Source organism: Pinus tabuliformis, chromosome X, assembly GCF_031772625.1.
Source record: "Pinus tabuliformis cultivar Carrire ecotype Pingquan chromosome X, CPIR1, whole genome shotgun sequence".
Classification (NCBI taxonomy): Eukaryota; Viridiplantae; Streptophyta; class Pinopsida; order Pinales; family Pinaceae; genus Pinus; species Pinus tabuliformis.
This window is the reverse complement of record NC_142308.1, coordinates 410,405,658-410,420,640: the sequence shown is the minus strand read 5'-3', so window position 1 is coordinate 410,420,640 and position 14,983 is coordinate 410,405,658. Positions and strand designations below refer to the sequence as shown.

The 14,983-nt window shown below is 35.1% G+C and overlaps 1 protein-coding gene across 2 annotated transcripts in view; it reads right to left on the bottom strand.

Annotated features, from left to right (window-relative positions):
• Positions 1-9,831: 9,831 nt before the first annotated feature.
• The window catches only part of LOC149140262 (uncharacterized), a 202,935-nt gene continuing 197,783 nt past the window's right edge, over positions 9,832-14,983 (bottom strand). For both annotated transcript variants that reach the window (XM_089447306.1, XM_089447307.1), the window contains exon 5: positions 9,832-10,574. In XM_089447306.1, the coding sequence (XP_089303432.1) occupies positions 10,015-10,574 (560 nt within the window). In that variant the 3' untranslated portion in view covers positions 9,832-10,014. The remainder of the gene's footprint in view (positions 10,575-14,983) is intronic.

The window sequence follows — 14,983 nt, the reverse complement described above, 5'->3', positions numbered from 1 at the left end:
AGGATGAAGAAAAGAAACAAGAAACACCAAAAGAGGAGGATATACACTAGGAACCAGCCTCCAAGAAAGAAGAAATGAACCCGACCATATCTTGTAATGCATTGGAAGGAATTACCACTCCTCAAACTCTCAAGATAGAAGGATATATCAAGAAGAAAAAAGGTAATAGTGCTGATTGATTCAAGTAGTACCCATAATTTTATTCATTGTAAGATAGCCAAGGAATTGAATTTCTTCTGATATCTAGCACCATAGTGTCAAGTGGTGGTTACAAATGGAGGAACTATAAATTGCTCTGGAAATTGCCATAATATCAAGCTAACCATGGGGGGATATGTATTGAATATTCCAATGCTTTCCATTCCAATGGGTGGTGTTGATGTTGTACTAGGAGTCCAATGGTTACAATCTTTGGGGACAATAACCTTCAATTTTCAAGAAATTTTTTTGAATTTTTTTTGGGAAGGAAACGAAGTTGAATTAAGGGGTGTTGTAGGGAAACCAGGAAAGATAAACAGCTCTAATGGCATGACAAATCTTCTGAAGAAATAACAACAGGGTGTAATTGCACAATTATGCTCTCTACGAGTTCAAACATCGAAATCATCTATTTCTCCAAATATCCAAGAAGCCTTGGACAATCATTCCAAGGTGTTTGAGACTCCCAAAGGCCACCCACTTATTCGTGATCATGATCATGTGATTCACTTGATTCCAAGAAGCGTTCCTCCAAACATCAGGCCTTATAGATATCCTTATGCCCAAAAGAGTGAAATTGAACATATGGTTGCAAAAATGCTAGAGGATGGTATAATTCAACCTAATCAAAGTTATTTCTCTGCTCCAGTAGTATTATTTCACAAGAAGGATGGATCATGGCATATGTGTCCAGATTATAGGGAGCTAAAAAAACTCACTATTAAAGATAAATTTCCCATTCCTGTCATTGATGAATTGTTGGATGAATTAAATGGAGCAATTTACTTCACCAAGTTGGATCTTCATTCAGGATATCATCACATTAGAATGAAGACTGAAGAAATTCTGAAAACAACATTCAGAACTCATGCGGGTCATTATGAATTTTTGTTCATGCCTTTTGGCCTTACTAATGCACCTTCCACATTTCAAGGTTTAATGAATTCCATTTTCAGACCCACCCTTAGAAAATTTGTGTTAGTATTTTTTTATGATATACTAATCTACAACAAGTCTTTAAAGGATATGTTCAACATGTTGACAGGGTGCTCAAACTTTTGAAGGAGAAACAATTATATGCAAAAATCTCCAAATGTTTCTTTGGAGTATAGGAGGTGGAATATTTGGGTCATATTGTATCTCATGAGGGTGTTAAGGTAGACCCTAACAAAATTAAATCCATTAAGGAATGGAAAATACCCACAACCATAAAGCATCTTCAAGGATTTATCAGGTTGGCATGGTATTATCGCAAGTTTGTTTAGAATTATGGGAGAATAGTGGCACCTCTAACATCATTACTGAAGAAAGATGCATTTTCTTGGACTCCATAAGCAACGAAGGCCTTTGAACATCTTAAAGAGACAATGTGCCAAGCACCGGTCTTATCTATGCCAGAATTCACAAAAACTTTTATTGTGGAATATGATGCTTCAGGAAATAGAATTGGTGCGGTTTTAATGCCAAAAAGAAGACCCGTTGCTTTTGAAAGTAGTCCAATCAAAGGAAAGTATTTACACAAACCTATTTATGAGAAGGAAATGTTGGCAATAAAACATGCACTAAAGCAATAGCAACCTTACCTAATGAAAAGACACTTCAAGGTAAAAACAAATCATGATAGTCTTAAATACTTTTTGGAACAAAGATTATCTTCAGAAGAGCAGCAAAAATGGGTGACAAAGATGTTGGGTTATGACTTTGAAATCATCTACAAAAAAGGGAAGCAAAATGTTGTTGCAGATGCACTCTCAATAAAGGATGAGGATGTGGAAGCATTGCTTTGTGCCATTTCTATTATCCAACCTGAGTGGATAACCGAAGCAATGGATGAATGGAAGAATGATGAAGAGGTGTGGTCACTCATTCAAAAGTTGCAGCAAGATCCTAGTACATCTGATACATTTAGCTAGAAAAATGATTAATTATGGTACAAATATCACTTATATATTTGTAAGAATTCCCAACTCAAACAATAGATTCTTTTGGAATTGCCCACCTCTCCCTTCGGAGGGCACTCAGGATTTTTAAAAACTTACCATATGGTCAAGAAGGAATTTTTTTGGGATGGCCTTAAACCTAATATTCAAAATTTTGTGGCTAAATGTTTGGTTTGCCAACAAAATAAAGTGAGACAATTAAGACCTCAAGTCTATTACAACCTTTATCCATTCCAAGTCATCATTGGGAGAAGATCCGAATGGATATTATCACAGGTTTACCGAAGTCTGAAGAAAAGAGTTTCATCATGGTGGTAGTTGATAGACTTACCAAGTATGCACACTTTTGTGCATTATCTCATCCTTTTAAATCCAGACAATTGCTACTGCATTTATGGAAATAATTCAAAAGCTTCATGGAAATCCAAATATTATAGTAATTGATAGAGATCCCATTTTCACTGGAAATTTGGATGGAATTATTTTATTTTCTTGGTACTCAATTAGCTCATAGCTCATCTTATCATCCTCAATCTGATGGAAAAACTGAGATAGTGAATAATGTTTGGAAGAATATATGTGTTGCTTTGCATCTAATAAACAAACACAATGGGTCAAGTGGTTACTTCTAGATGAATGGTGGTATAACACTTCCTTTCATACTACCACAAAAATGACCCCATTTATGGCAATTTATGGATATCAACCACCATCCATCGCATCATCTTTAAGAGAAAATTCTAAGGTTCAAGTAGTGGAAGATCACATCGAGCATCAACAAGAAGTTATCCAACTCTTAAAGGATAACCTCACTCTAGCACAGAATCGAATGAAACAATAGGCAGATCAGCATCGCAGTGAAAGAAGTTTTGATGTAGGTGACTGGGTATTTTTACGGCTACAACCATACAAACAAATGTCTCTCAAGCAAGCTAAGAAGGATAATAAATTATCACCCAAGTACTACGGTCCTTACAAGGTGTTGCAAAAGATTGGTACTATGGCATACAAATTGGAGTTGCCTGCATCTTCCTGAGTACACCCAGTTTTCCATGTTTCATGCTTAAAGAAGGTTATCAGTGACAAGCTTCCAGTTCAAACAGTGTTTCCAGAACTTGACGAAGAAGGAAAAATCATATTTGAGCCTAAAGCAGTCATGGAAACAAGAACCTGATAGCTACAGAATCAATCAATTTCAGAGTATCTCATTAAGTGGAAGAACTTACCCACTAGAGATTCCACATGGGAGGATGATAATTTTATACAGAAACATCCAGAACTACTCAAACATTGAGGAAAATGCTTTTTTGAAGGAGAGGGGCATGTTAGGTCCCTATAATACTAGTGTATCCCCCATATTATTATTGTTGTGCCCCATATAAGCCCACTAGTGTTCTGTTGTGCCCTTAAATTATTATCGTTGTGTAGGCTATGATTATATTGTGACCCCTTAGACTCCTATATATACAACGGAGGTCTTGCCATTTGTAGCATCCAAGAATTGTTCATTTATGTAATGTAAAGGAGTTTTCCCCCTCAAAGAGGATAATTTTTAAGTCATTGATCTATCTTTTTGTGAGCTAGTTGCATAACACATGTTGTAAATTGTCTGGGCTAGAAGAAGTTATACTATCAAAACAAAAGTTTGTGGCAAGTATTGGATTCAGAGGCAACTTTAGAGGGAGCTTTGAATCTTGAAAGGGTTGTGGATTCAGAGGAAGCTTTAATTTTAAAAGAAAGTTTTGATTCAAAGGGAGCAGTTCAACTCTCAAGTTTTAAGGTATGTCTTTAAGTATTATCTTTAAATTATATTTAAAGGCTAAATTTGTGATAGGTTTTTGACAAGCCTTTGTCCTAGATGAAATACATGTACTTCATTAACAAGCTTGGACTTGTTAAGAAAATTTCTCTCAATAAGAGGGAGCATTAATAAGATAAAAATAGGGGCAAACATTCTCCATATTTAGGAAGAATGGCCTAGACTATTGTTGAGGGTAAACATTCTCCTAGTTTAGGAAGAGTGGTCCTTAAGGCTCAGTTACAAAGTAGAGTAGGTGCCTTTCTGTATTGGCCCAATCACTATATAAGAGTGGGTGCTTGTATCAAGCTCGGTTAGTTGTTGAGTGAAATTTTTGGCCTAGAGTGAGGCATGTGATGTTAAGGTTTGACCAAGATAATGGAAACCCTATAATGTAAGGATCCTTTAGGGTTTTGACCTATGGTGTGAGGAATTTAATGTCCTCTAGGGTTTGGTCAACCCTATATAGTTGGAAAATGGATGTTTCTGGAGATTTGACCTTTGTGGTGGAAAACTTGTACTAGTTTGTATACCATGAGGTTGAGGCGCCAACTAGATCATGGTGACTAGTTGTTGTACCTTAGTCTAGGTAGCATGTATGATGATACATAAAGTTGTTATACCTTAGGTTGGGTAGCATGTATGATGGTACATAGATTTGTTATACCTTAGGCTAAATAGCCTGTATGATGGTACATAGGGTTGGTACCTTGACAGTAGCCTAGATGGTACCTAGATCCCTATAAGATGGGTTGGTACCTTCGCAGTAGCCTAGATGGTACCTATATTCCTGAAAATTGATGGGTTGGTACCTTGGCAGTAACCTATATGGTACCTAGATCTCTATGAGATGTTTCATTGGTACCTTGGAAATAGCCTAGATGGTACCTAGATCCCTAAAATATCTTGGGTTGATACCTTGGCAGTAGCCTAGATGGTCTCTAGATCCCTGGAATAGTATGTGTAGGTTATGATGTTTATTTGACTCTTTTTATGAGAATATTTCAATTTGAGAAGTATCCTTGTATTGATTATGGAATTATGAATACCTCCCTAGTTAAGAGGGAGTGTTGGAAAATGTAACTCGGTTTGATATTCATAATTTTCATGGTACCTATGCCATTATATATTTTATGTAAAATGAAAAAAAAACAAATATTATTTTTCTAGCATGGTTTCATGCTCAAAAAAATATTATTTTATTAGTTAAGAATGTTCTTCATGCTTCTAGGTTTTCTTAAGTCAAAGAGTCAAAGTCATATTTAGACCTATTGTAAAGAAAAAGGAAAAAGAATTTTTAAATATGTAATTTTGGGTTAAAACCCCTCTGGGTGCTAAGTCGCCCTCCCTGTCAAGTCGACCTGGCCCCAATGGACATGTCTATTCACACCCCTCTGTATAGTATAAATAGAGGGAAGATGGAGCTCATTTGGACACACACACATGGATGTTTTGGTCTGAAATGTCACAGAAAGGATAGAAATGAAGAGAAGGGCCAAAGTATGAGAGGAGGAGTTTCTTCTTGAGCTTAAAATTTGTGGAAGTTCTACCTTGATACATCTCTTGATGATGGATTTCTTGTGCTAAAGGACGGTCTGACTTGGCATATAGAGGGTGAAGTTTTTTGTGGTCATGGGTCTTGGATATCTCCCTTTGATATGATTCTATAAAAAGAGAATTTTTTGGGTTTTCCCCTTGGATGAGTTCTTCCCTGGCTTGGAGCCTATATCTTGTGTACTGTGATCTTCATGTTTTACATTTGATAATTTTTTGATGCAAGAAGAACATAAATAAATTAATAAGCCAGTAAATTTCACAAGTAGTTGTCATAGAAGAGGGAAATATAATTTAAACTAAAAGCCTCCCAATTTCCAACACTATCCCCTATTATAACAAGCATTAACTAGAGAAAAAAAAACAAACCCTCTCCACAAACTTCTTGGATAGTGATAAGTAAAAATGACAAAAAATTAATTAAAATAGTGAAAATGCCAATGGGAAAGACCTTTCTTTATAAGTAAAAGACTTTACTCATATTTATAAGTAAAATATTTTGAGATCAATTAAGATGATATGTAAATGTTTCCACAATCCTTGTAATGGTGACATACATAGATTCAAATGCCACCTTGCCAAGATTCTCAACTATGACATTGGTTGTTGACCCCGATGTTGAACACCAAACCAACTTGGCCATTGAAACCCTCGATGAAGTGAAAAGCAAGAGACAAAAGTATAAATGTAGAAATAGAAGCTATTGGAATTAGTCAAACTTCTAATATTCACTTTGCCACATAGGCCAACCCCAAGTTTACAACCACCCCTCAAACTCAAACTCAAAGACAAATATCACCTCCTCCTCCCCCTCCCATTCCTACAAATTTTTACTATAGCGGTGGGAATATACACCATTTTCTTAGCTTGTCTCACACAATATGATTCCCAACCTAACCTGAGAAGCATGGGTTGGAAAAGAAAAATACATAGATTTAATGCTCAAAGACACTGCTAAAATTGATTGGATACAAGAGGTTGTAGAAAATGCAATGTCCATAACCAAATACATTTGCAATCACATCAATACAAAATTGGCATCATGAGAACTTACACCAAAGGCAAGGAGCTTGTTCATCATGTAATCATTGAATTTGCAACAAATTCCATCTCCTTGAAATGTACGCTTGGACAAAATATTAATATCAAAAGGATAATTACAGGACACAAAAGGATGGCATGTAAATGCCATATTACTATTTAAGGCATGGGAATCTATGTTATTTTCTTTTTAATATTTTTTGGAATAAGGTTGAAGAGATTATTGTTGTGACAAAATCAATTGTGAAAGACTCGAGGACTTCAACTTTTTTTAAGTCCATTTTATGTAAATTTTGATTTATGTTCAATTTTTTTAATTTATTAACTATTTTGAACTTTCATGGTGATTGATGGTGATAAACCTGATATAGGTTACATTTATGAGGCAATGCATTGTTACAAAAAAAATCATTAAAATAAGACATGGGGATGATGAGGCTAATTACATACCTCTTTGAAAAACTATTGACGAGCATTGGAATAAGTAGTCACATTCCCCTTACATGTTCAATGTTTTTAAATCCATCGCATATTTAAGATAATGAGAGCTTTCGTGAGGATGGGAAGGCTTATAGAAGCTTTTAATGTGCCTTTAGAGGTATTTTTATAATGAAGTAACCTAGAGCCATGCTATTAGTCAATTGCAAATATATAGGGCCCTCGAAAAATCAGTTTCCTATTCTAATGTCATCCATGAAAGGAAATTTATGTTGTTGTCCTTTACATCAACTCGTTAAATTTATTTTTCCTTTGTTTAATTAAATTGTGTTGTCATTGTCTTGAGCTTGACTCGATTCCTGGAAACTATTTAGATCTTTCATGGGAAAAGTATGGAGATGATTTGTTGAAACTATGGACATTTGTCATTAAAATCTTAAGCCAAGCCTATAATGCTCCAAACACAATAGGAGCATGTTTGAGAAAAAAATTATTATTTTGTTTGTTTAATTAAATTGTATTACCCTATCATTTTCATGAACCATTGCCACTTTTTATGTTTTGGGGTGGAAAAAGCTTGTAGTGATATGTTAAAACTTGAAAGATTTCCCATTCAAATCTTAAGTCAAACCTACGTTTCTCCTTGCTCAAAGCATAGTTAGAGCATGTTTAAAAAAATCTATAATGCTCCAAACACAATAGGAGCATGTTTGAGAAAAAAAATTCTTATTTTGTTTGTTTAATTAAATTGTACTACCCTATCATTGTCTTGAACCATTGCCACTTTTTATGTTTTGGGGTGGAAAAAGCTTTAGTGATATGTTAAAACTTGAAAGATTTCCCATTCAAATCTTAAGTCAAACCTATATTTCTCCTTGCTCAAAGCATAGTTAGAACATGTTTAAAAAAATTCATTCCAAAAAGTGCAATCAATATACACAAAAGTGCTTAAATGACTTTTTTTCATTATATCTTTTCAAATTGCAACATTGAAATACAAGGCCAGAAACGTGGTGCTTGTTTTAGTTTATCTAAGCTTTTGAATTTTAAGGCTTGATTTAAATGGATACCACCAAGTTACTGCCTAGATAGTAGATTTTCTAAGATCAAACATTAAATCATAAAGAGTTCAGATTTCACAATGATGGTAGGTTTAAATATGCAACCATTAACCTAAAGGATGGAGATCCTACTCCAGATTTGCTTCCATTTGAGGTTCCTTTTTTTCGCCTCAAGGACTTGGAGAACCTTAAGCCTCAAGGAACTAAGGACATAGGAGAAGCTTCCTAGTTTTTACTATTTAATCAACTTCATAGATATTATAGATTAAGGTTTCCATTTCTTGCTTTTGATCATTTATGGATTTGTGTCTGTATGAAATATTGTGTATACACAAAATTTTGGACATATATTGATATTGTATATTATACCAACACAGATTCATCTTAACTATGAATATATCATGTAGCAAGAGGGATCAAATCCCGCAAAGTGCAAACATTCCCTCAAGTTTTATCAATCTAAAAAATATTTTTACCTCAAGGGACTCTATCCTGCTCCTAGATGATAAATCTGAAGTTCAGATGGATTTAAACTAGTTGTGTGTGTGTGTCAATTTAATTTATCTTAAGTGGTTGCAATGAATGATTGTTACCTCCCTACCTAAGTTTTCCAATAAGTGACATGTTAAACTCATATCAAGTACGCAATTGTAATGGCTTCGAACCTTGTTGTTAACCAACCTTGTGCTCTAAAGATTCTAAAGTTTAAGGTTTACCTTAGGTACAACCATCAAAATGAAAAGAAATATTCAAAAAATTCCCTATATTTATGACTATAACTTTGTTTTTCATATCCAACTTCTTAATTCTTATTCTTATTAGGAAAAACATTATATGTGCCATCCAAGGTTCTTGTAGAACATTTTATGTGTCATGCTATTACTAGAAAATATATATATGTCATCCAAAAAAATAAGTTATGGTGTTTCCACCATTGTTTCCTTTCTCCAGCTAAAAAATTACTTTTTAAATGTATTTGTGATCGCTGGTACCTACAGCAGCTGTTGCTCCACTTGAAACCAGCCCCACCGACAGTTTTTTAAAACATGATTAGCATTTACTTCAGTTGATAGTGCTTTTTAGTTGTATTTACTTCAGATGATAGTAGTTTCAGATGTATTTGGGATCACTGGTACTTACAGAAGCCGTTGCTCCACTTGAAACCCGTGCCACTGACACGGTTAGCATTTATTTCAGTGGAGAGCTTTAAAGCAACTTGGCAACATGCCCAATCCAATCAGTCGGTTCACATCTAAACTGCTCATGCCCCTTTCATTTGCTTTAACAAACAAAAATGGCCCTTTCATCATAAACCAAGATACATGGCTTCCTCCATATCAAATGTATGGAACACAATAGAAAGAAATTGCACCCTAGTATTTTTGGATCTAACTTGCAATCCAAGGAAAACATGGCTATGAATTCTTCAGTGTACGGTGTGAACATAATTTGAGGACAATTAACAGCAGTTTATGGTTGAAATGCACAATGGAAATCAAACAGAAGACGTGCATATCCATATCAGAGCTGTTATTACAATCCAGCTCCATAATTGGAACATTTTATAATGTATACTGCCTAAACTCAGATTCTACTGATATTTTCAAGGCTATGCTTCAGTAACTGTAAGTACTCCCTTTTAATTTTAATAAGCCCTACATTTTGCATGTAGAAGACAAGCGGATGTCTCATCACTAAGTTTGTTCTTTGTAGTGCACTATAGTTCTCAACATACATTTCTATGCTGTAACCATTCTTAAACTAGTACCATAGCATTAAAGGCATGCACCTTATCCAAACATACGCATTTAGTTATGTATTTTATTGCAGATGCAATTGGGTGAATATATTTTACAGAAAATAAAATCTCTCATGTAAAGTCATGAATCAAATCTATCAAGCATGAAACAATTTCTACAATCTACTTCGGATTATTTAGACCATAAGAACCAGTCGTTTAGTACGTTAGTCTACAACAGCAAGTTCATGTCTTCTGCTTATATCTGAAATACAAATAGGCAAAAGTTAGACCAGTTGCTACACCAGCTCCATAAAGACTAAATGCAGTGCCTCGTGAAACAAGGTGTCTTCTGTCTTCGAGACATGCTTTTGCATGAGAAATGTCTTGTTCTATATGCTGTAACTTAGCATTTAACTTCTCCAGATGATTATAAGATACTACTTGTTCTATATTCTGTAACATGGAATTTAACTTTTGCAGATGATTACGAGATGCTTCATATGTGATATGCAACATATTAAGTTCTCTCAGCACTGATTTAACAAACCATGTTTCAATAGTTATAACAGGCTCTACATTGTTATCAGGACTTCTATCATGAAGCAAAGCCCCACTTGACTGATAAACCCCAGCCAAAATATCAGGTCTTTCTATATCTTCAGCATCAAAATACTCATCTATCTCCAACTTTGGTAATCCCTCAGACGATTGTTTCAGTTCCTCTTTGCAGAAACTGGATGCTAGCTTTATCCAATTAGTGAAGGAACTGTGTGCTTTAGTTTCCATGAAGCCCTCCACAGCACCTGATCAATAGTAATACAACAAATTGTTAGACACACACAAAATAATCTCTGACCTTGAAAAGTGATTCTGACTGAACACAAAAAAGGGTCGCATATGCAAGAAATCCTTAACCCTGTCTTCTTGTTAGGCTTCTGGTGCTCAAGAGTTAGAAACTAACTAGATGCCAGAAAGAGTTCCAATCATTTAAGCAGACAAACCACAACCAACAGAAGACTGAACAACTACGGCCATGAATATACCCATGTCAAGCAAGTTTACTAGCAGCATTATAACCATCTTGAGAAGTAAAACATGAAAAATAAATATAACAGCATAAGCATAACCAAACTATAAATATCACGAGACAATAAATCAGCCATTTCTAATACCATTGAGAGTTGCGATCCATTACAACAGAACCGACTGTAGTCTCTCATACACCAATGTGCCATGACATAGCCAAGCTTCTACAATCACAAGCAATAAATGAACACTACCAAAAAGTGAACTAATCAATCATTACTAAAAGCTTTACGAGAAGACTTAAATAACCTTTCATTCAAACAGTCATATTTTCCTTTTCCAGTTCCAATTTAGGTTATGAAAGATAAATACAGTTACAGGCTTAAAGACAATGTTCCCTCCAAGCACTAAGGTTGCAGTTTGTATGCCAATACTCGTCATGAATAATTCCAAAGAAATGTCAGTACTGCAAAATGAGCTTATTTAAAGAATTAAACACTGAACATCTTAATCATATGCACGAAATCCATTGCCTTGATCAGGATCAAAATTCATTTCATCAGAACAAAAATCTCACCCGTTAGACATGGGGGAAATTGTACTGGGAGGAAGGTAGAGAAGCATAGCTATAAAGGTGATCACTGACAGTTATTATCGCATGAGCCTATGTACCACAGCTTGTTTTTTTCCATCCATGTGATTGGATTAATTTTTTAAAAACCTTACTCCATTAAAGCAACTCAAAACACAATAAAATCTTCCTGAAACTTTTTTGACTGTAGATGCCTTCATTTCCTATGTCAGGACATTCTGCCAGTAAACTTTAGCACAGAAAAGGGTTAGAGCTAAAGGAAAGAAATCCTGGGAAGTAACTCAACACCATCAGATGTTTGTTAGAGGTGGACATGTTTTATTCAAATAATTATTAACCTGTAAGGACTGGGAATCTTAATCATTGACTTAGGGTATTCAAGGAGCATAGATCCAGAGGGACCAAGATGAGAACTAGAATAAAATTGACTGTGGACGGCAACTCCTCGAAACTCTACTTTTAGTATATAAAAAGAAAATAAACATTCAAGGGAATTTTGGCCCACAAAGGCATACAAGAAAAACTGATAAGAACATGAAACTAAGATTAATGATATATCTTAGTCACAATTCTAAAGGATCTTCACCTCTCCAAAATGACGGCACTACAAGAGAGATGAAAAGGAACAAGTGAGGCAGGTCATACCCTTTGTAGTCTATCGATTACAGAACCTCCTTTTCTGACTCTAGATGCAGATGAATTGATTAAAAGGAACGAGTGAGACAGGTATACCCTTTGTAGTCTATCGATTAGACAGCCTCCTTTTGACCTCTAGATGCAGATGAATTGATTAAGGTTGTTTATGACATGAGAAATGGGAATTCAGATGAATTGATTAAGATTGTTTAGGACATGAGAAATGGAAAGTCAAAGGATGAAAACACATGGAAGACAAAGAAGATAAGAATACTTTTATTCATTCATGTCCCGTAAACAAACCTTTGTTTTTATTCGCATACCTGGTAATTTGGTGGTCTTCGCTGACCACTCAATATTAAATTGGGTCATTAAGATCTAATACGACCCTTACATAAATACACTAATACTAAGATGGGCCATTGTGACCTTTATTAAACACTCTTAACATAGTAACACCAGGTTAGGTCACCTAGCTATTGTAATTTGTGACCCTTTTATTAACTTTTTCATATTGCTGCTTATAAGAAATAGATTATTATAATGGTCATACAATCACAAGGTGTATCTTACAACCTGCTATGGATGGGATGTGTAATATAACATAACATTAATAAACTAAAATGAAAGAAAGAAAAATTGTGTTCTGTTATGTAGCAGTGAAGAAAAGGCCGACCATAATAATAAAATGAATCCAAGAATAAAAAAAAATTAAGGTAAATCATTTTAACCCTGATCTTTTAAGTGCAGAGTATTTTGGACCATGGTTTCTTTTTAATCTCCCTCATTACTGAATAGATCTGGAGTTAAAACTTAATACGGATCTATGCTAGCTATAATTAACTTGTACTTTAGGATAATAAAATGATTTATGTTAAATATTCTAATGTCATATTTATCTTAGGTTAAAAGTTTTATTAGTTTCCAAATATGAGCATATTAACAGTCATTCAGTCAACGTACTGATACAAAATATATGTTTGGAATATAAAGTATGCTATTTGAATGAATCTCTTTCCTTTTTGTTGGTGTAAACTTTCTATAACTGTTATATGCATTTCTACTAACATGGTATCAGGGCCACAATAAGTCTTGGCATCGGGGAAACGGTGAATGTCAGAGAAGAAAGACCAAACGATTATGGTAGCATGGCAACAAGAAATTTTGGCCAAGGGAATAATTGGCACAAAATATATTATACTTGGGAACTGTAACAGTCAAATTTTGGCACTATAACATAGAATTTAGTGTTGAAAGAAGTCTAGAACAGAGTGGAATAGTGTGCAGAACAAGGTTGGACAGGCACACATCCTGAAGAACACACCCTTGCAGGACCAATAGAACATACAGAATTGTGTGGAATAGACCAAAACATCGTGGGATGGGAACTCAAACTAAGGCATGCAAAACAGGCTTAAAATAGGCCAAAAGACACAAATTTTACATAGTAATCAAAGAAACTTTGTAAATAAATTGAAGATATTGTGCATAGAAATCAAGATATTGCACATAATTTGAAGCCTTGTTGCACTGATTCTAAGGTGTAGTCAAAACATGAACAATCACCTACATACAGTGTTAACTCCCCAACCTGCACTTAACAATAAAAGCCCTAATCCATAAGGTGCAATCCAAGAGAGAACTCCTAAGATGGTCAACACTGTCACCTAAGCAACCTATCCTCCCATTTTAGGGTGGCTCTACCCCAGCTCAAGGGAGGTATCCCTAACAAGAATTACCAAAGCTAAACAATGAGGCAAAAAGTGATGGAGTAGCTTTAGTAAGACAATTGTATTTTATAGTATAGGGAGAATAGAGTAATGAGTGGATCAAGAGATTAGTGTCAACCCAACAAGGGAAAATGGAATCAACAAGCCAATCCAAGAGAGTAAGCTATGACTGTTAAGACGACAAGGGGTGCAATATATTATATGAGTACTGTTGGAAAATCAAGGTATTTGTAGATCTATGTTGATTCTCCTTGAAAATTACTTGTGATATTTGTTGGCATCATATTATTTCGTTTTTACTTCTTCATCAAGCAATTATCAAAACATGACGATCACAAAGAACACAAGATATAGGCTCCATGCCAAGGCAAAACCCTACAATTGGGGAAAACCCAAATAATCCACTTCTTATAGAATCAGATCAAAATGAGACCTTCAAAACCCAATACCAAGACCAATATCCCCACAAGCACCAAGTCAGCCCTCCATTTATCCATCAGATGCCATGATTCTGTCTGCAAGAGAAACTCAGAAAACAGGTTCATCATTGCTTCATCAGTCCTTGGGAGACTTGAATTAGATCAAAGAGGAGCTCGCTTCCCTTCACAGAAAATTCACATCTACAATTTCGCTTATCTACCACAGAAGATCCACAAAACACTTGTCCAAATGAGGAACACGCTGGGCCAATTTATAGTTGTTCGTGTGTCCTGAACAGTGGCATCCTTTGAGTAGGCCGACTTTGTCATCTGAAGGGCCGACCTAGTCTTGGGGATTAATTTGACACTTTTAATCATAAATAAAATTATTTTTCAAAGTTCAAATGGGACTTGACTCTTTGACGAATATTCTTTTGACTTTGACAAACCTTAGAAGCATGAAGAACATGCTAGACCTAGAGTTGAGCATGAAACCCATGCTTAAATAAAATTATTTTTCTTCTTTTACATGAAATATAAATTGATACAAGTACAAAGATAAATATGAAGACCGAACCTAGTTATTTTTCCAACACTCCCTCTTAACTAGGGAGGTATTCATAATGACTCAACAGGTCTATCTCAAGTTGAAATATTCTCATAAGAAGGGATCCAGATTGATAAGCATCAATGATCATCATAGCCAGCATTGTCACATTACCAAGGCCTTGACAAGTACACTCTATCTCTCACAAGATCAGAGCACAATGCTGGGAGGCATTCCATGGGACACCACACTGCCTCACCAA